The following is a 19,898-nucleotide window of genomic DNA, read 5'->3' as shown; positions in this document are numbered from 1 at the left end:
AGTGACGGCGAGGGAGAGGTGGGGATTCCCGTTCCTCAACTGGGGAGGAGGGGCCCTTGCCAAGGAGTCCCGCAGTGACGTCATTTGCCGGCGACGCCTGTGTGGCTTTCCGCACGCGGCTCTGTTGTCGGGCATGGAGGCGGCTGACCCCGCCGGGGTTGCGGGTTCTTCCCCGGAGCTGGCGGTCTGCGGGGACCTGATGGTGGTCACCGGTGGAGCCAAGCTCTTGGCGGCCCTTTACAAAGAGCCTGGGTGAGTGAAACCGGGCCGAGGAGCTCTTGTTCAGCCTCTTCTAGCCTCGCTCTCCCGTCGTCTTGTCTATATATCTGCTGAGACTTCAGCCCTAACCGCATTTACCATTGAACTTACTCTGAGTAGGCACGGTTAAGATTCCGCTGTAAGGCAGCCGCTGTGTGAGAAGGGTTGTGTGTTTCTTTAACGGAGTGTGTAAAGCGGTAACCGGGTGACCCTTTAATTCTGATCAGTTACTTCAAAGCTGCCCTCCTTTTATACTCACAGTGGGTCAGGATCAATAACCGGTGGCAGTGTGCACACAGTTTATCCAGGCAGCTGGTCAGTGTGCATAATGCTGATCAACTTAGAAAAGTTGAGGGACAACGCTGATCTATATAATTAGAGGAAATAGGCTGCAGTGCTCTTCCGACAAATGAAATGCTGGTCGGATGAAGGGGGTGGTCAGCCTTTCTCCATCCTTATAGGTTTAGGATGATTGAATTTACATGTTTTTTCCTGCTAAAAAGGTTCCAAAATAGATAATGCTTTCAGAAGTAAAAGCAATCAGAGTACGCACGTTCTCTGCTTCTTATTTTCTGCACATTTTCTGCTTTGGAGAATGTATTACCCACTGCTCTTCTGAAAATATATGATCACTTGGGTTTCAAGATATTATATAATGAGTTGCTTTATTTTGAGTCAGCTACTCTAGGTAAACAGTGTATTGTTAGTGCTGACAATAGGCCTCCACTCCTATTGTTTTCTAACTTCCCATGGTTACTACCTGATCCCTCTTAATAGACGGATTCTGTAATTGAACTGTGAAATGGGTAAATCCCATTTAACTCAATGGGATATACTTCTGAGTGGACATGTATAAAGCTGTGCTATAAGGAAGCTCTGTATCAGTCTCTGGCCAATAAATAATGGACCATTTAATTACATTTACTGTATAGAGGTACAGACATCTGTGGTAATAATGCAGAAGTCTGAAAAAAAAGAACCATGTAAAAGATATTTTTCATAAAAGATTCTAAAACTTCTCTGTGTTTTCTGCCCTAGTATTTTCCATGTCTATATGTTCCTCTGCAATAAAATGAAACAGAAAACCTCATTAATTTTGAAATTTTACTGTTTAAAAAGGCATGGTAAGTAAGATGAGACACAACTGATACTATGCTTATTGGAAAATACTGACCTGATGTAATTATATAATTTCCAGGAATGAAGATATTTTCATTTATGACTGTTCCACAGCAACAGAGAAACTTCAACAGAATCAAGGGTAAGACTGTTTAATTTTTCCTTAATCTGCAGTAGGAAATCCGCTGCATTCCCATTTATTCAGAAACTCTGTTGAATGACATTTACATCTCTTAGAGTTGTTGTTTGTAGCTGAGAATAAATGTTGCCGCTACCACCAATGTCACATAAAATACAAAAACAAATTGAGGAATACAAACTACTTATGTGCAGTGATGCAGCTAAGTGATTCTAAACCTTGGACTCAATAGTCCGGCATGGGATGGGGTTTTAAATGGTCGTGTGTTTTTCTTCAGTTGTGAACTACATAATTTAATATTTCTCCCTTCCACCACCATTCCACACTTTACAAGTGCTTCCACATCCCTGATCAGTTAGAGAAATATACCAAGCAAAAAACTATTTGACTACCCTAATAATAAAAAGTGTGCTGGGCATGTGCAGTTTGTCATTTTTAAAACTCACTTAAATCATAGCACCTACACAGATAAAATGGTGCTTGCTTCTGCTGCCCTGATGCTCAGTGCATTTACTTGGGAATGAGTACTGAAGAAGAGGAGTTTGGATTCAGCTTTATCACTACCCTAAGGAGTCTCAAAGCAATCTCCTTTCCCCAACTCTCCCACAACAAACACTCTGTGAAGTGAGTGAGGCTGAGAGACTTCAGAGAAGTGTGACTGACCCAAGGTCACCCAGCAATTGCATGTGAGGAGTGGGGACACGAACCTGGTTTCACCAGATTACGAGTCTACCACTCTTAACCACTACACCACACTGTACTGTTCAGCTATTTTAAAGTAAAAATAGTACAGTGAATATCTGCAAACATGTATATTCCTGACTGGCTGCCTCCTAGCCGTAAAATGTTTTTTTTTAAATAAGAAGGAAGGCCTCTTTGCTGCTACCCCATCATCTGCCATTGGGGGGTGGGCTATAGATATCTCTGTTTTGACCATGAGCACTGCCTTCACCATTGTTTATAAGAAAGGATTTGGTGTGTAAAGTTTTTTAAAAATCTGATCTTACTGCACACTTGTGGAAGGAAGGATACCCTCTGAAATAATAGAAAACATAATTCCATAAGGTATCCATTTACTTAGTAGTACAGATACTCTAGTCAATAAATGAATGTTGTATTGATCAAACTTACTAAATAGCAATTCCTGTTCTTAGCAGTCTGAGGTAACTGGGTGCAAAACCTCTAGGTCTTGAATATTTTTTTTCTTTCTCATTGTTTTTAGAGATGACGGAAAGTCAGCGGGTGAAGCAAATAACGATATCCTTGCCTGCACGTTTTCTTCATCAGGAACCTACTTTGCTCTGACTGATGACAACAAACGACTGATCCTTTTTTGTACGAAACCGTCTTGGGAATGTCTGAGTGTAAGGTATGGAAAGGAAGGCACTTCAGGAGAAATATTTGTACCCACATATAAATAAGAGCTGTTTTAAGACAAACTTCTTTACATTTCTTGATCATTTTCTGTAACTGATCAGTATATTTAACTTTACTGATAGAAAAGTTACCCATTATTGGTGTCCTTCACTTCCTCTAGTGCAGGGACGGGCAACCTATGTTGTTTGGTCAAAGTCACTCAGATCTCCCTCACTCAAGTCTAAAACTTTACGCTGCACCTAGTTCTTTTTTCCGTTCACAAAAGGCTTAAGCTAAATTGGTGATTAAATTTTGGAATGTTTTTAAGAGATTAAATAAAATCTGGTTTTAGCCTTCTGTGCTTTATCTTTATGCTGGTTTTAGCTGCCTGCTATTTGTTTGCTTGGTTGTATTATTTTATTTTATGTGTTTTTTGTAAGCTGCTCTGAAAATTACAGCTGAAGAGCAGCTCCGTAACATAATTTATTAACTTTGTTGCACTACACTGCAAGTTGTTTTTGAAACTCAGATGATTTCACAATCACTTTGTTCTTAGTCATGATAATCCTCACTAAAAATGTGCAAGATTTCACAGGTACCTGATCATGAACTCTCTATATTGTGACTTGATACATTCTATCCATTCTGTAATTCAGATAAAAGGGCCCCCCACCTCCCAACCCAGTATGAAGAACAGAAATTTATTTTGGTGTCAGAAGTTTATTTATTTTTTAAAAATCTTTCTATACTTCCTTTCAGCTCTAAAAAGAGACTACATTGTGGGCGAATGTGTCAAGTTATATTCATTTAAAAGTTAGGAAAAAATAGGGACAAAGCAAAGGAGTCCTTTTTTTGCTAGTCCAGTGTGTGGTGATGGGAATAAGAGTAGGATTAAATTGGGGTTAAGATTAAGGTCAGGTTAAGAGTGGTCATAAATGAATGAATGAATTTTATTCCTAGGATTTAGAACTGTGCTGCATGCATACCCTTTAAACTCCTTTGGTGCTGGATTCTCACTGGGATTATTATGCCCTTCTCTTTTGAGATCTTCTGTTACCACTTCCAGAAAGACCAAAAGGCAGGCTTTCTAAAATTCTGTAGCTGCAGTGCCTTATTTCCCCTGGCTACCAATAACCCTTTTCAAGTAATTATTAGTAAGGAGTTAATTCATATAGGTTTGGTCTGCTATAAAGTTTGTGACATGATCAAAACACATTGTTAATTTCCTTCAGTTTCTGCAGATCTTCATGCAAATTATGTGGCCATTCTCTGGGAAAATGCCTTCCTGGCCCCAAATTTAGCAATCAGAATGTGATATGCAAACATAATATAGTTATAAAGTCTAATCTTCCAAAGAGGAAGTTTTGGACCCTAATTAGTGTCAGTTCTTCATTCCAGGTCTGTCATTAGAAGATGTACTTCCCTGATTATAACAGCGGCAGAAGATAAGATACTAGTTGCTGACAAATCAGGTGATGTCTATTCGTACTCAACAACAGAGCCTGAAAATGCAGGAACAATTGAACTTGGTCACTTGTCTCTTCTGTTGGATGTGGTATGTATGCAATTTCTGGTTCAATACCATCTTTGTTTATTTAAAGAGTCCCAAGCATAAATATACAGCCCAGTCCTAAGCATGTTCATTTTAAATTAATTTCCCCTGAATTCATTGGGTCTGCACAGTTACAGTGGAAAAAGCTCAGTGAACTCAACAAAACTATTTTCAACATAAATGTGTGTTCTGTGTTTGACTATTCCTTTATATTGTTTTGTGAACAATCCAGAAGACTTGATTTGAATGGGTTTGAATAGTATAAAAATGTTTAAGATATCTAAAATAAGTTTGGGTTGTAAACCTATTGTTAAATATGAAGTTTCAGCTACCTCATTTGAAAACAATGGCTGATAGTCAACAAAGTTTTACTCAGAGTAATGCCATTAAAATTAAGGGACCTAAGTTAGTCGTGTTCATTATTTTCAATGTGTCTGTTCTTGAGCAAAACCAGATAGATAGCCAGATTATTATTATCTTTGGTTATCGCTTATTAAAAACTTACCCAGCTTTTGCTTGCATCATAAATTTAACCAACCTTTTTATGTTTTGTGTGGCAGGATTGTCAGGAACCCCTAGTTTTGCTTCCTGCAGTGAGTAAGGGTCATCTCCAGGGGACTCTTACGCACTTGAGGAGAACTTGTAATTTGGAAGAAAATGTAGTTGTTTCTGTGTGTCACAGTGTGTTACAAATAAGCACAGACAAGTGTGACTAAACAGGCCAGCAAAATGTTCAAGACTAGTAGCTTTTGTAGACTTTTTTTCCAAGTCTTGTCAATCTGAAACCAAAGAGACCTGAAACCAAACTGGTAGATGTGTACTTATTTCCCATATGTGTCTGCATGCCGCAAAGGCTCCTGGGCTGTTTCATGGTGACCTGTGTTGTGTCATTAGGCGCTGAGTCCCGATGACCAGTATATCCTGACCGCTGACCGTGATGAGAAGATACGAGTTAGTTTGACTAGAGCGCCACATAACATTGTGTCCTTCTGCCTGGGACACAGAGAGTAAGTGCAGTTGTAGAAAGTCTGCAACATGAGGAGAAGGGAAGAGCACCCTGTTTATAAGGGGAGCGGGGAGAGGGGAGGTAGGAAGACATATTTTAAGATCAGTGCTACACAGCAAGCTAGCCAGTGGGGTGCCCTGCCAATGTTGATGGACTGCCACCCCCACAATCCCTGTCTATTGACCATGTGTGCCGAGGCTCATGGAACTGGCTGGAGCTGGAGTCCAGCAACACTGAGAGGGCACCACGATGGCTACCCTTAAGCTGTCTGAGGAGATTGTGGATTCCCCCAACCCACACTAGAGAGTTTCAAGAAGAGGTTGGACCTGTCCAGGCTCTTCAACAATTGCTCTCTAAGCCCAAAGAGCTGGTCTGGATGAGATGCTGCCTCCCTTGTAGCTCTTGGTTCTGTCAGGTAAGGACAACATTAGGAGTTGAGCTCCCACTTACACAAACTCACACAGTGGAGCCTTTCCAACTCTCTATTAATCAAAATTCATATCAGGTGGCTTTCATTATTGAGTACATTTGGATACTGCACTACAATCTTCCCCTGTCCCAGAAAACTCTTTAAAATGCTCTGGCACTTTTTCATCGTTTGGGTTTTGCTCTTTCTAATCTATTTTCTAAACAGTGATACTGGTAGTTAATTGGTTCGTGTGCATTTTTCCTGACCTAAAAGATAACATAGTGATCTAATCCAGTATAGAGCCTTCTGTTGCTATGCTGATGTTTCACCTCACACTTTATTACTTTTTGCTTGCATTAGGAATGTACACCACAAACATTGACCTTTTTTTCCTCCTAGATTTGTCAGCAAAATATTTGTAATACCAAACTATCCAGAACTTCTCTTATCAGCTTCTGGGGTATGTATGTTGTCTGAGGCATTTTACATCTGGAATTTTAGTAGGTTGCTTACACATTTTCCTCCCTTGCTGAGGGTAAAATACTGTAGTTGCTTTATGTTCCTTCTCTAAACACTTTTCTGGAACAGGAGCATCCTTTAGGGAGGTGAGGAGGAAGCTGCCAACTTTTCTAAGTGCTTTCTTAGTATCATCTAATCCTGATTACCATAATAAGGAAATGTAAAACATAACTACAATGAATGTTCACAGAACACTGCTGTATTTTTGTCTTGGGTGGTTTTGCCATTTAAAGTTGAATGCATTTAAGAATAGGCCTTTTTCACTTCATAGAGTAGGACTGAGGAACCTGTGATCTGTGACATGTTGCTCGACTACAACTCCCACTCTTTTATTTTAATTTTATTATCACTATTCCATTTCTGTCCCATATTCTCCTCTAAGGAGCTCAAAGTGGCATAAATGGTTCTCTTCCCACTTTTATCTTTCCAACAATCCTGTGGCATCGACCTTGGACCAGTCATTGTCTCTCAGTCAGTGAGCTTCATGGCTGTGTGGGGATTTAAAGCTTGGCTCTTTGATCATCCCTGACCATTGGCCGTGCTGACAGGAGCTGTGGCCCAACAACATTTGAGGGGCCTCAGGTATCTGATTCTGTTGAGAGTGTGTGCATACATGTATGGCTGTCTTCTTCTTGACAGAAGCAGTGTTAATCAGCCTCTCTCTTTTGAACTGTACCCCCTTCCCCAGGACTGCACATTGAGGCTCTGGGAATACAAAAGTGGGAAGGAAGTGCACTGCTGTCGTCTGAGTAGTTTGAGTACATCTGAGGCTCCCCCAAATGAGAAGGTAATGCATTTTTCTGTGAACATGTGAATATCTCTCTCTGTGTGTCTCTGCATCTTTCCAGGCAAACTTGCTTTCAGAATGGTATGTGTAGGTGAGGTGAGAGTAAATTTTAAACTACAGAAAATCTAATCCCAGAATGACAAGGAGGGCTTTTTGTAGTTCCTCAACACGATGTGCAAAGCACCACAAACCTTTTGGCCGCCTTTCTCCCCAAGATTACATTGAGAATAAAACCATTGCGCTGCTCTGAAAAGCTGTTGGTCTGAAGTGAAATAGCTTCGGGTGTTTGCAGATGTATTTATTTTTTAAAAAATGCTTCAGAATCTATTTCATCCTTCATTTAATTGTCAACCTTTTTTTAATACTTGAATTGGTGATATGAAGTGGGCGTTTTTTTGTCTACGTGCATACACATTGCAATCTGACATGCTAAAATTGCATACCTCTCTTCCTAAGGGGCATATGGGCTGGTGTTGTAAGGGCAGCAATTGCATCCAGAAGTTGAGTTATAATGTGAGAAGAAGGCAGGCACCCAACCCATTAGATCAAACTGTGGCTTCCTGTGGGTCATCATCCGCATTAAGTGTCCAAGCAAATAAGAGAACCAAACATGCAAACAAAAATCACGGGCAAAAATAAACTGAAAACTAATTTTGAGAATATTTCTGTTTTCTTTTTGTTAACCTCACACAAGTATAAGGTTAGATTATCCCAGCATAATATCTAAGAAAGCTGGGCCAACCCTGAATACCACCATGAGAGCTTCCAGTCTAGCTAAGGAAGGTAATTATTTTGGCTATAGGCTTCCCTTATTGGTTTCACTGGTGCTGGGTGTTGGAGACAACTTTTTGTCATCGTCCCCACACACACTTTTGCATACTTGGGATCCACCATTTAAATATGGTCATGGGCACCTTCAGTCTTGCCCATTTACTCTTCCCTTTCACCTGCCTGCCTTTGATTCAGGACAAGAATGTGGAAGGGGGCTGTGCAGTTTGGCTGTGATGTGTGACTCTTGCTGCAAATAGTATTCTGCTTTAGATTAAGACTTTAGTCCTCAGGCATTCAGAATAATTTTTGGGGACTCAAACCGGGGTGGGGAGCATGAATGCTGGCCTCACCTCCTCCTCTCCCAACCGTTGTGCTACAGCAACTGTACATAGTTCCTAGTTGTGGGAAGGATTCTAATCATGTTCAACTAAATCCAGTTAGAATCCCCCCTCCAGATCTTCATGCTCAACTTGGAAAGGAGAGGAGAGGGCTAAGATACTCAAACTCCCTATCCAGTTTGAGTATGGACCTTTGAACACCTGAAGAGGGCTTTTGAATTTGACATGAAGGCTTTCTCTTTGTTACCTTCTCTTCTTCCCCTACAAACTCTCTTGCCTGAGAAGTTTCTAATTGCATCTCCTTTTCCCTCATCAGAAATATGCAGTCTCCAGGACAGCCTATTGTTGTGAAGGAAATTACATTGCCGTTTTATATGACTGGTAAGAGGAAAAGAATATCTAAAATTACTGTGGAAGCAACAGCCAAATTACATAATTTCATTATTAGGCATGTCAGATATCTGTTGCTTTAAAATTACTGTGGAAGCAGCGTAGTCATGGCCACCTAGAATGTGGATTTTTCTTTGTTCATGATAATGATATTTTGCTTCAATAATATTAAGCCTGTCTGAGTTAATATAATATAATGAAGTTGATTTTGGTTGATGCTCACATCGCTATATTAGCTTTGTTGTATCCACGGCATGTTTGGAAATCTCTTCTTAGAACATGGGCAGTTCTCCTGCATATATCTGAGATGTGTGCTACCATGAACTGGACATTCTTGTTGGTCAGGTAGAACCATAAGGGGACATTATAAACAATTACTTATAGCAGGGAGTGAGACCCACAGTTGTTGAGCTTCTTATGGGGAGGCGTCAGCAAAGTTGTTGAGCTTTCGCGATCGACCGGTTGGATATCCTTGACTTACAGCAACCTCTACAACAGGGATGGGAAATCTTTGGCTCTCCAGATGTTGTTGGACTCCAACTCCCATCAGCCCCAGCCCTAGATCAGAGATGATGGGAACTGTAGTCCAGCAACTTCTGGAGCCCCTCAGGTTCCCCATCCCTGCTCCATGAGGTGATCATATTGCATGCATTGGCCAAGACCGGAAGAAATCTGTACACTTAAGCCTTATGTGAAATTCAGGCAAATCAACAATCATTTTACACAAGGTCTCTAAGAGTTTGATTGATGTGTTATAGTTTTAACCCGCTAGGCAATCTTGGTGTGCGAAATGTGCTCTGTAAAAATGATAGCGCTAATCATTACTGATCATTTCTGAAAAGTCTTCCCACAGTTTCCATCTTCCAGCTTGACCCCGAGGCTCAGAAACTCATTCACAAACAGAACATCCCCTTGATCTGCAAAGGCTGGGCCATTGCATTTGAGAAAACAGGGGGGCTCTGGATTCTGCAGGAGGACATGCAGACACCTCTTCTGTTCTATCAGCCTGTGAATGGACAATGGCAGGTGAGAGGAGCTTTCTGGTTACAGCTGGGCTTCCCCTGCTATGGTGTCAGGCAAAGAACTTTGGGATACTCATACAGGAAAAGGGCATTGAACTGGAGCTGGCTTGGGAGTCAGTTATTTAATATCTGCACATAAGGCTAGGTAGCACTGGCTGGATCCATTTGGCAACATCCTTTGACAGTGTTACCAGTTTTCAATAAACACTCTCAAGCTTGAGAAGAACATGGTGTAGCTATGGTTGCCCAATCAAATAGCATGTAAATATTATGTTTCATTTTTATTTTTCATGCTGGTCAATATACAGCAGCCTAAGGCACAGTGCCAGAGCTCAGCTTGGTGATCAAGACAACAGTGACATAGGGCTACTTTGGTTTCTTTATCTGAAAATACGAGTGGAATGCCTGTTCCTTCTTTTGTTGTCAGTTTCTCTTTGTGTAAAGATTGAAACACACACACACACACGGTTTGGGGCAAATCATGGAAGATTTTGGGAGGGCTGTGCCCAACACATGGTTCCCTGTATGAGAATCAATGTGCTTGGTATGGGGATTTCAAGAGTTGTCCTTCTTTCCTTTTTTCAGTCTTCTACTGAAGAGAGAGGGTTGATTAAAATGTCAAAGTGCATCCGTGACAACTGGACAGCGTTTGAAGGTAAGGCGGTTGAGACACCGTTTAAAGTGGGTGTCAAGGTAGGATTTGAGGAGAGTGCATCTCACAGCATTCATAAAAAGAAACTTTTTAGATTTAGATAAGAGCCTTGTTGCTTTGAGGAGGCTTGGTTCTGAGAGTGAAAGTGCATGGAAGTTCACCCATCCCTGCTGTCAGCTGAGATTTGGTATGTTGGGCAAGCCTTCGGAGTAATTATGTGAGGGAGAAAGGGAGTGGAAAAGGTATTATAAAGCCAGGGTATTATTATTATTATTATTATTATTATTATTATTATTATTATTATTTCTATGCCACCCTTCATCTGAGGTTCACAAGGTGGTTTACAATATAGAAATACAAAAATACATATAACAGTAAAGAACAAAAACAATAACCCCTCCCACAGTTTAAATGGCCATAGATTGTTTAATTGGCCAAAGGCTAATTGATGTTACATTTAACATAATTTGAAAGCTAATCTGGAATTCCCATGTTGAGAAAATCTGTAATGATGAGCATGAGCAATCATCCCCCACTGTTATCCACTACACAACTTTGCAATTTATAGCCACAAAACTGTGATGGGTACACCTTTGTCTTGGTCCAATAGGCCTAAGCACTTGGACTGAGTGTACATTCCCAGAATCCTTTGCAACAGGGTGGGGTCATGTGGCAAAGATGCTAAGGTTCCTCAGCATTGCGGAAAAGATTTCCCTGAAGGTAGAAAGTAATATACTTCGGTAGCTAGCTCTTTTTTGGTTTTTGTTACATGCTGCCTTGAGCTGCATGTAAGGTCAGGTGAGATCTAAAAAATCCAGCTAATCGATAGTACCCACAAAAAAACCATTGAATAATGGGAGAACACAGCAAAATAGTTTTCCTAGATCTCAAATTATAGTTCCATGCATAGATCCTAAGTGTATCAGCAGCTGGGGGAAAGGGGCTATTAAGATTACAGTGATTATTGCAGCTAATTAGCACAAGGGAGCTTGATAGTTGAGTCCTGTTCCAGATGCTTAATTAGTGTCTTTACCCCTATAGAAAAGGTAGTTATCTTTTTATTGTCAAATTGTTAATAGCTGTCTGCCCCCCTCCAGCTTTGATAATTCTTCAGCAGACGATCACAGTTTCTCTTCTGTTACGAGATGGGAGAGGAATATTTAAACCTTGAATGAATTGTTGCTGAAAAGAAAATCTAGCAAAGCCTTAATGTTGTCCAGTCAAGTGGAAAGGCTAATAGATATGTAAATTATTATTTTTTATTATCTTCTCTACTGAGCCAGATCAGCTTCTGTTATAACACATGTGACTTCTCTGGGGTAACGGGGCAGCGTACTAATTAATGTCATTAAAAAAAACCAAAATCATGGTCACAGTTCAAGACAGAAAGCCAAGACCATGGCCTAATCTAACAAAGCAATTTTTACTTTCTTAGTATTTGTAGTTGCCTATTTTCTCCTTCCCAAAGCACCCAGTGCCCCTTTAGTACTCACACTGGCTTATTATTGGTTGTACAAATTCAGATTTTAAGGTTTTAAGTCTCCTTTCTTGACATGCACAGAAAACAGACCCTCAGTGCGTGGAAAACACATGCCTATGAGCCTGTTCCAATTCTCTCTTCTACAGGCTCCGTTGGCAAAGAAAGTTGCTACCAAAATCTCTACAAGGCTTCTTTTGATAACATGGCTGTTTACCTCCAAAAGAAAGAAGAGAGACTTCAGCAGCGGAAGAGTAAGAGAAAGGACCTGCAGCATGAATCAAATGGGCAGACAAAGAAGCTCAAAACATGAGCAGCATCCTTGCTCAGTGCAAAATTTGGTTGTGACTTGCAGTGCATTGGAAGAAGCTGCTTTGAGAACTACTGAATCACTTGGCACACTGAAGAACAAGCTGGCTACAAAGCGCAAATATTAACACGTCTAGCCTTATTATGGTGACACTTCCTTGCCTTGTCAGTGATAAATATGTCCTCTGCAAATTCTTTCTAGCTGCCTGCCTTGACTGACAGCGTTGATGTCATTGGGTGATGACATTGTGATGCATGGCGAGGAAGAGGACACACTGCAAAACTTTCTCCTCCAAGCTGAAAGCCTTTCTTGGTTCTGCTTTTGTACATGTGCCACATAAGCCATAGTGAGAACCCTCTGTCAAGTACAAGCCCCTAAAGCTCACCCAACAATTCCTACCTTACGTCCTTCAGTCCTCCTCTGTCCAGAAAGAAGGTGGAGAGCAGGAATGGATGGAGGAGGTTTCCAGACACTTCACAAGTCAATGGTGGTTGCTCCTTGCTGCCCTCTGTCGACAGCAAGGAGGTTCAGGCAGGGAAAAGCCAGGATTTATGAGGCAAAAATCCTGTCAATGTTCCCCAGGGGTGTCTGGGGAGCTCACTGCATCCCACTGTGCCACGCAAGCCTGGAGTTAGCTTCCCCTTCCAGTTGGAAGCAATCCTTTTGACTGTTCTAGTTACTAGCTAAGGATGTACATGACCAAAGCCAAAATATCCTTGGATAATTCTCAGAGCTCACCTTTCATGGGGTGACTTCATTGTGCAACAAATCATAAATGTGGAGTCCCTGCATAACCACAGTTCTCCTCCAGTGCATTTAAACTGGTGGAAACACAGTATCTTCATAGTGAAGGTAATGAATTACTTTGTAGTGCTGGGACCGCGGGTGGCACTGTGGTCTAAACCACTGAGCCTCGGGGTTGCTGATTGGAAGGTCGGCAGTTTGAATCCCCGCAACGGGGTGAGCTCCCATTGTCCCAGTTCCTGCCAACCTAGCAGTTTGAAAGCACGCCATTGCAAGTAGATAAATAGGTACTGTTGTGTCAGGAGGGTAAACGGCATTTCCAGGCGCTCTGACACTCGTCACGGTCCTCCGTGCACCAGTGGTGGTTTAGTCATTCTGGCCACATGACCCGGAAAACTGTCTGTGGACAAACGCTGGCTCCCTCGGCCTGAAAGCGAGATGAGCGCCACAACCCCATAGTCGCTTTTGACTGGACTTAACCATCCAGGGCTCCTTTACCTTTACCTTTTACCCTACTTTGTAGTGTAAGATGAGTGTAGTGACCTACTGGACCAAAAATGGGATTCCATTGCTGGAGTTGTCCTTTGACAACGGGGCAATTTTCTCTAGAAGGAATCTCTGTTTGATAGCTGGATGGGTGGGTTTGTTTGTTTTTGAACTAAATTAAGGCGACCTTTTTACTATGGGAAAAAGTATCCATACTTTTGAGCTGTGATTTAGACTGCAACTTGCCAGCTTGTGTGTCTTTTTTAAAAATAATAATATGAAGTTAAAGAATTTTATTTCATAGATTCTGCTTTAGATTGTGAGAGGCGCTGAAGTGTTCTTATACAGTATATACCATACTGGCATACAAACGGCATATCACTGAATGAATAATATGCTGTAAACAAGCCGTAATATGTGGTCACAGCATTCTGTCACTTAGAAGACTGCCTGTGCATCTCAGCTGTTTCAGGGTATTCAGAATTCCATTTCATAAGGTTGAGACAGTTACAGGTAGTGATTGCCCCAGCTGCTTTTGAATGGTATTTCTCATCAGGAGGCCTGTTGAGAACGAACCTGGAAACTGCACATAGTACAATCAAGGAAAAGACGAGAGAAAAGGCTATAGGTTTGATGAGGCTCCTGCTGGCAATGTCTAAGGGACAGGGTTTCCAGACCTGGATCAAAACAATTGCACAAGTGGTTATGTGCATGCAGCATATCATTGCGGTGCCTTTTCTCGAGCAGTAAGTCATTGCCTTCCGCACGGCTTCTGAAACCAAAGGGAATTTTGGCGTTTGTAATGTTCAGAGTCTAAACCCCCACAGGACATGCGCAGCTCCTGGTTTGGAGCCATCCAAGTCCTTGAGGTAGATTCTGAACTCAACTTGCAATTGTTACACAAAGCTTGTCTACACAAACAGTGTTGGATCTCAGCCTGTTAAGTTTGCCCTGAGTTTTAAGCAGCATCTTAAGCAGTGGTGAACATGAGCAGGAGTGGAGAGCTGTGGATTGCCAGTACCATTACTGAGCTGATTAATCATTGACCTCAATAGGATTATTTTCTGGTTTATGAATATTCCTGGTAATTTAATGCAGTGTTTCTCAACCTGAAAGCTGACAGTGATAGAGACAGATGCACCTCATAGGGAGGTCATTCTACAAATGGAAAACCATCACTGAAAAGGCCCAGTCATAGGTCACTGGCTGCTGGGTTGTCCTTGGTAACCACGCCTTACCTGCAGATCATAGGGTCTGAGATGGCTTTTGCGGTCTTACGTTCACTTCTCCACATTCCCACATCAGTTTGTGATTTTCTTTACAAAGCCCTCATGAAAGTCCAGCATTTTAGTGTGGATTTCTCCAAGTATTCACTGATTGGGATGTGTATGTTTTGCCTAACACACATTTTTGCAAAGCAATTTCCACCAAAATAGTGCATTTTGGTGTGTTATTTTCACTAATATATGCATGCTCCCTAAATCTGTTCTGCAGCTTTCCCCAACCCTCCGGAGGGTGTGTGGGAAGTGGACAAGTTGCATTACATAAATGGAAACCCTTGAGCTAACAGAACTACTTTGTTGGAGAACAGTGATTTAACCTGTGAACTTTTAAAGCAATAGCTGGGTATTGTCTTTCTGAAAACCATGGAAGATGCTGCCAAGTAACCCTTGTAGTCCAGTAGCAATCTGCAGTTCCTTTTATTTGCTGTGCTCCTGGCAAAAAGTAGTCTGTGTGGTATCTCAATGAAATATTGGAGTGGCCCAGACTCCTTTGTTGTCTCATAAGAGTTTTCACCAAAACGCCTGGGTGTCCTGTTCCAGATAAAACCCATGCACAGGACACTCACCCAAACAATTGTCACATTTTGTGCTGTACAAATTAGTGCCTGTAATCAGAATGTTCAGTTATACCGGTAAGTAGGTAATTCTTCTCTTTCCTTTGTCCAAACTATTCCAAATGAGATTGTCGTCATGCGGAAGGCTGTGCTCTAAAGAAACTTCAAATTGCAACTTAAAAGGGTCTATTAAAGAGTCTGTGACCGTGTTTTGGTACAGCACACACTCTCATTCTGACGGTTCTGTTTGTTTCAGAGCTGCTGCTTCCTAGTTAAGCACTCCCTGCTTAGTTACCCACCCACATTCTGTGAGGCAAATAGGTGGATTCTTTGTTGGGAAGGATAAAGGAGAATATTTGCATGCTGGTGCTCTTTGTTCTTTTCATTGTTAGGTCAGTGCTTTGTGTGCTTAAATGAATATAAAGCACATGAAATATAGTAGATGTTGCATTTGTTATGAGCACTGAGTTTTATTTTTTTTTAAGATTCCAGAATGTATTCATTCTCTTTAAAAAGAGAGAGAGAGAGAGAGAGCCCCATGTGCAATATATCAGAAATATATTTCAGATGCAATACTAAGCCAGTTGCCTGGTTTTTCAGTGCAAGGACTTGGTTACTGTCCTTTGGACAGAAAAAAGTAACGTGTGTGGAACACTCTGCCTTGCAAGTTACAGCTTTTGTGCATGAAATAATACGTTTTTGAAGCTGCCTGCCTTTTTGAACAGGCTGCACATACTGTAGCCCTAGTCAGGGATTCAGTTCACACTGTTACAATCCCATGGAGTTGGAAAACAAAGCTGCCATCACAAGCGCCCCTCGTCCCAGTGGCCTTGCTGGCACCAACATGCGTTGTCTGGAAAGGGGAGTTTTATCTATGTACACAGGTACTCCTCATTGTGTGAACAACCCTACATGTGTAGGACAGGCTTCCTTCTGCAGGTGTGCCCCCACTGCATAACTGGTGGGGGTGAGAAAGTAGTTCTACTCCTGCTCCATGGGAACTGAGTGACCCAAGTAGGGCTTATCCCCTCCTGGTGGAGAGAGGAGGAAGGCTGTTGTCCCTCAAGATGTTGCTGTTCACCATTAGGGGGGGAAAGGGGAAGAGGTTGAATGAGTTCTCCAGTGCTACGTATGCACAGACAGTACAAACACCCCCGTACTGATTTTTCTTTTTAAATGGAAAGACAGCAGTACATGGCTGCTTTTAGAGCTATGTTTTGAAAAAATACTAGTAGGCGAGCAGTTCTCAATCAAATGTTCTAACCATTCACATAACGACACAGCTTTGGGAAAGGAAGTTCACTGCCAGTGACGGCATGGGCACTGTCCAATAGGGGACTGCATTTCTCACTTAACTATGTATGCTCCAACTGTCTCTATTTTTGGTGTCTGTTTCTGTTCAGTCACTGTCTCTGCGTTATCTTAGGGGAAGATGCTTTCTAAAATGCTCTTAGGTGGCTTGGAGCATGTCTTTGAGGAGCTCTGTGAAATGCTGAAGCAACAGGGATTTCTTTTTGCTGTTTTTTTCCAGCTGTCGGATTTCTTTGAGAAAAACAAAAGGATTTCCTTGGGAAATTAGATTAGCCTGGAAACACTAAATAAATAAGTATTCATCCGGCACCGGAGTGGTGCAGTGCCTGAGTGTTCTACTCAGAGTTGTGCTCACATTTCTTCGAATCAATCCATTATTATTATTATTTTAAATTTCATCTCTAGGAGAATGCAGGTGCTTCCAGACAGGGCCTCATATCGTAAATGAGCTGTTCAGCTCCGATTTTTCTGCATGCACATTTGGCACCTCAGCTTCCACACATTACCATTTCCCCGGCCCTAAATATTCATTGGTATTCTGCTGCTTGCCATCAACACCCCTGCCTGGCTCCCTTTCAGCACTGGAAGTGGGCTGGGGAAAACCAGCTGAAAGCACAGTAGTGAGTAAGGCAGGTGCGCTCCATTTTATATTAAACATTGACCTATCCCACCCTCTCTGTAGCCCAGCTCATGTTTAACAAACTCGTACACGTCTGATTGGGCTCCCAAAAAGACTTTCGAGATCTGGTGTGGCTCTTGCTGATTGTTCCGGTGACAAAGAACCCCTGAGAGTATCCTCAGCTTGAAAAACGGCTGAAAAAGTAGATTTGATATTAATTACCTTATAATAGGTTTTTAAAAGCCTGCGAAGCATAGAATTAAGTCTGATGTAGTTATGCGTGAGGCATATATTAGTCTGATCTTCAGCGGCATTTCAGTTACTGTCTCTGCTTCTGCAGCTGCAATTTAGCCCACAGAAGGATAAATGCCGGCAATTAATTGCAGGTGCAAAATTGTGCATGCTGTAATTGAACGGAAGGGAGCCGCTATCACAACAATAGCAGCAGTTGAAAAGAAAACTGCAGACCTAGTTTATTTTAACTACTTGCGTTGGTTCCATCACCTCAGTTGCTTTTCGAGCCCGGCGTGTATTTATCTCCCCAAGGGCTTTGGGAGATAAATACATTTCAGGTTAGAAAGGATGTGGAGGACGAGAGGCAGCGCTGTTCACTTTTGCTAGTGCAGGCACAAAACAGATAACAGGAAACAAAAACTATTTTCAAAGTACATACTGTGCAGGGTTCATCTAATATACCACACCAATGGAAGCATTGCGTAAGGACTTCAGCTTGCACAAGGGGGCCCTTGCCCCCCCCCCGGGGAGGATGAGAGGACCCCCAGAAAGAGCGTGGGGGAAGGAGAGGGGGGATCATTGCATGTGGCAGATGGAACAGTTGTAATAGCATGATATTGACTTCTACCCAGTGTATTGTAAATGACAGTTTAAATTTAATACGTAATAAATTAAATGGCAATTTAATTTAATATGTAAAGGTAAAGGGACCCCTGACTATTAGGTCCAGTCGTGGCCGACTCTGGGGTTGCGGCGCTCATCTCGCTTTATTGGCCGAGGGAGCTTCCGGGTCATGTGGCCAGCATGACTAAGCTGCTTATGGAGAACCAGAGCAGCGCACGGGCCATTTACCTTCCCGCTGGAGCAGTACCTATTTATCTACTTGCACTTTGACGTGCTTTCGAACTGCTAGGTTGGCAGGAGCAGGGACCGAGCAACGGGAGCTCACCCCATCATGGAGATTCGAACCGCCAACCTTCTGATCGGCAAGTCCTAGGCTCTGTGGTTTAACATTAAATAAATAATGTATTTAATACATTAATAAAATGTATTAAAGCACTAAAAAGTTTGTGTATGTGTTGTGATTCATAGCAGTGGATCGGTCCCATAAACAAGCTTTGCCAATCTGGTGCCCTCCAGATTGCAACTCCTATCAGCCCAAGCCTTTAGCACATTCATGCTAGTATTATTTATTGATATTTATGATATCTATGGGTCACTTCTCATTAGACATCTCAAGGCAATTTGCATTAGTAAATCTACACTCCCAAAAAATCTGGAAGGTACCAAGTTGGAGAAGGTTTCCATGTAAGAAGAGAAATGTCAGACCGGGAAGATCTAGAAATATCAGATTTCATAACAATATAGGAAATCCCTGCTGCAGAGTGGCCAGAGCATCCATTGAATTCAGATGTGATCACAGAATGGAGATTCCCCAAGCAGCAGCTGAAGTACATATAAGGCTTATTCAATGCACATTTAAAGCACATGGCACCCTGGGAACTGCAGTTTCCCCACCACAGAGCTGCAATTACCAGTACCTTTAACAAACTGCATTTCCCAGGATGCTTTGGGAATGTGCAGTGAATAAGCTTTAAATGCATAGTGTGGCTCTGCCCTAGTGGGATCATGAATACAGCTATTATGCTGTGCCTTATAAGTCAGTTTTTATGTCAGTGTATTTTCATCTACTATTCAAAAATAGCTGGGTGACTTTCTCATTAAAAATCTGGTTCCTTTCCCTGATTACAAGCCCTTCTGCCACCATCAGGTATGGCAGCAGGTCAGATTAGTCTAGACCTTTTTAAATACAAGGACTGCTCATATTTGTTTATTTAATGGTACGAGCTATATCAATTCTCTTCGCCCACTGATTCTCTCTCTTTGACAATAAGGGAAAAAAAACACAAGAAAAAAGAGCAAGAAAAATTATATATGCCAAAGGAAAAAATAAGCAAAAAAATATGTGGCTGAGCATTATCCTGGATTGATGCAGTCTGGCGATTTATAAATAGTCTCCATTTAAAAATGAATAAATTAAGTGCTCATCCTTCTTTGCTTCTTTTCATAATATGTTAAGTTTTGTTAACAATTGCCTAGATTTGATTATACCATTTGATTATACCATTGTATAATAGTTTAGAAGACTGGTTGTTTTCAGAGCTGCGCAGTGCTTTATCGGCCACGATTTTATTCCAGTCTGAACTTTAATCACACAGGTGTTACTCCTTGCAAACAGTACTGGAAAATCCTCTAAAAAAACAGTCTTGAGGAAGCCCATTTTCACTTTGCTCCATGTGCTTCCTCAGCTGCACATTTCAAAGCTTTGGCTTCAGACTAATTGGGATACGCAGCCTCACAAAAGGAGCCCTTATCAAGAAGAACACATGTTACTGTTAGTTGGCTATCGTTATATACCTCAAGCATTTTTCATTTTACAAGGAATCGCCTGTTACATGTCACTTTCCAATAGCCACTTAAGGGGAAGCACAATGTTTCCATCTGGTTCTCCTTTCCCCCCTCTGCATTGCTTGTTGATGGATGGCTTAGCAGCTTCCTGTG

General features: G+C 41.7%; 1 protein-coding gene across 2 annotated transcripts; it reads left to right on the top strand.

Annotated features, from left to right (window-relative positions):
- Window positions 1-79: 79 nt before the first annotated feature.
- Window positions 80-19,386, top strand: WDR4 (WDR4 tRNA N7-guanosine methyltransferase non-catalytic subunit). Of its 2 annotated transcripts, none has more exons than XM_081003715.1 (11): window positions 80-252; window positions 1,457-1,519; window positions 2,739-2,885; window positions 4,271-4,427; window positions 5,319-5,431; window positions 6,239-6,299; window positions 7,047-7,145; window positions 8,571-8,635; window positions 9,487-9,670; window positions 10,252-10,321; window positions 11,945-19,386. In XM_081003715.1, exons 1-11 carry the CDS (start codon window positions 134-136, stop codon window positions 12,106-12,108), a joined length of 1,242 nt encoding a protein of 413 aa, XP_080859841.1. In that variant the 5' UTR covers window positions 80-133; the 3' UTR covers window positions 12,109-19,386. The 2 variants fall into 2 exon arrangements, with proteins under 2 accessions (XP_080859841.1, XP_080859840.1); XM_081003714.1 differs by having other exon boundaries at window positions 95-252; window positions 2,804-2,885.
- The last annotated feature ends 512 nt before the right edge of the window (window positions 19,387-19,898 follow it).

This window comes from Podarcis pityusensis (genome assembly GCF_964106645.2).
Source record: "Podarcis pityusensis genome assembly, chromosome: 4".
NCBI classification, from domain to species: Eukaryota; Metazoa; Chordata; class Lepidosauria; order Squamata; family Lacertidae; genus Podarcis; species Podarcis pityusensis.
The sequence above is the reverse complement of the archived record's forward strand: the minus strand, read 5'-3'. Positions and strand labels throughout refer to the sequence as shown.

Excerpts from the sequence above, each read along its gene's own strand:
- WDR4 (XM_081003715.1), top strand. The coding sequence starts at position 134 with ATGGAGGCGGCTGACCCCGCCGGGGTTGCGGGTTCTTCCCCGGAGCTG. Across the intron at positions 2,886-4,270 it reads TGGGAATGTCTGAGTGTAAG|GTCTGTCATTAGAAGATGTA; the intron begins GTATGGAAAGGA and ends TCTTCATTCCAG. Across the intron at positions 8,636-9,486 it reads ATTGCCGTTTTATATGACTG|TCTTCCCACAGTTTCCATCT; the intron begins GTAAGAGGAAAA and ends ATTTCTGAAAAG.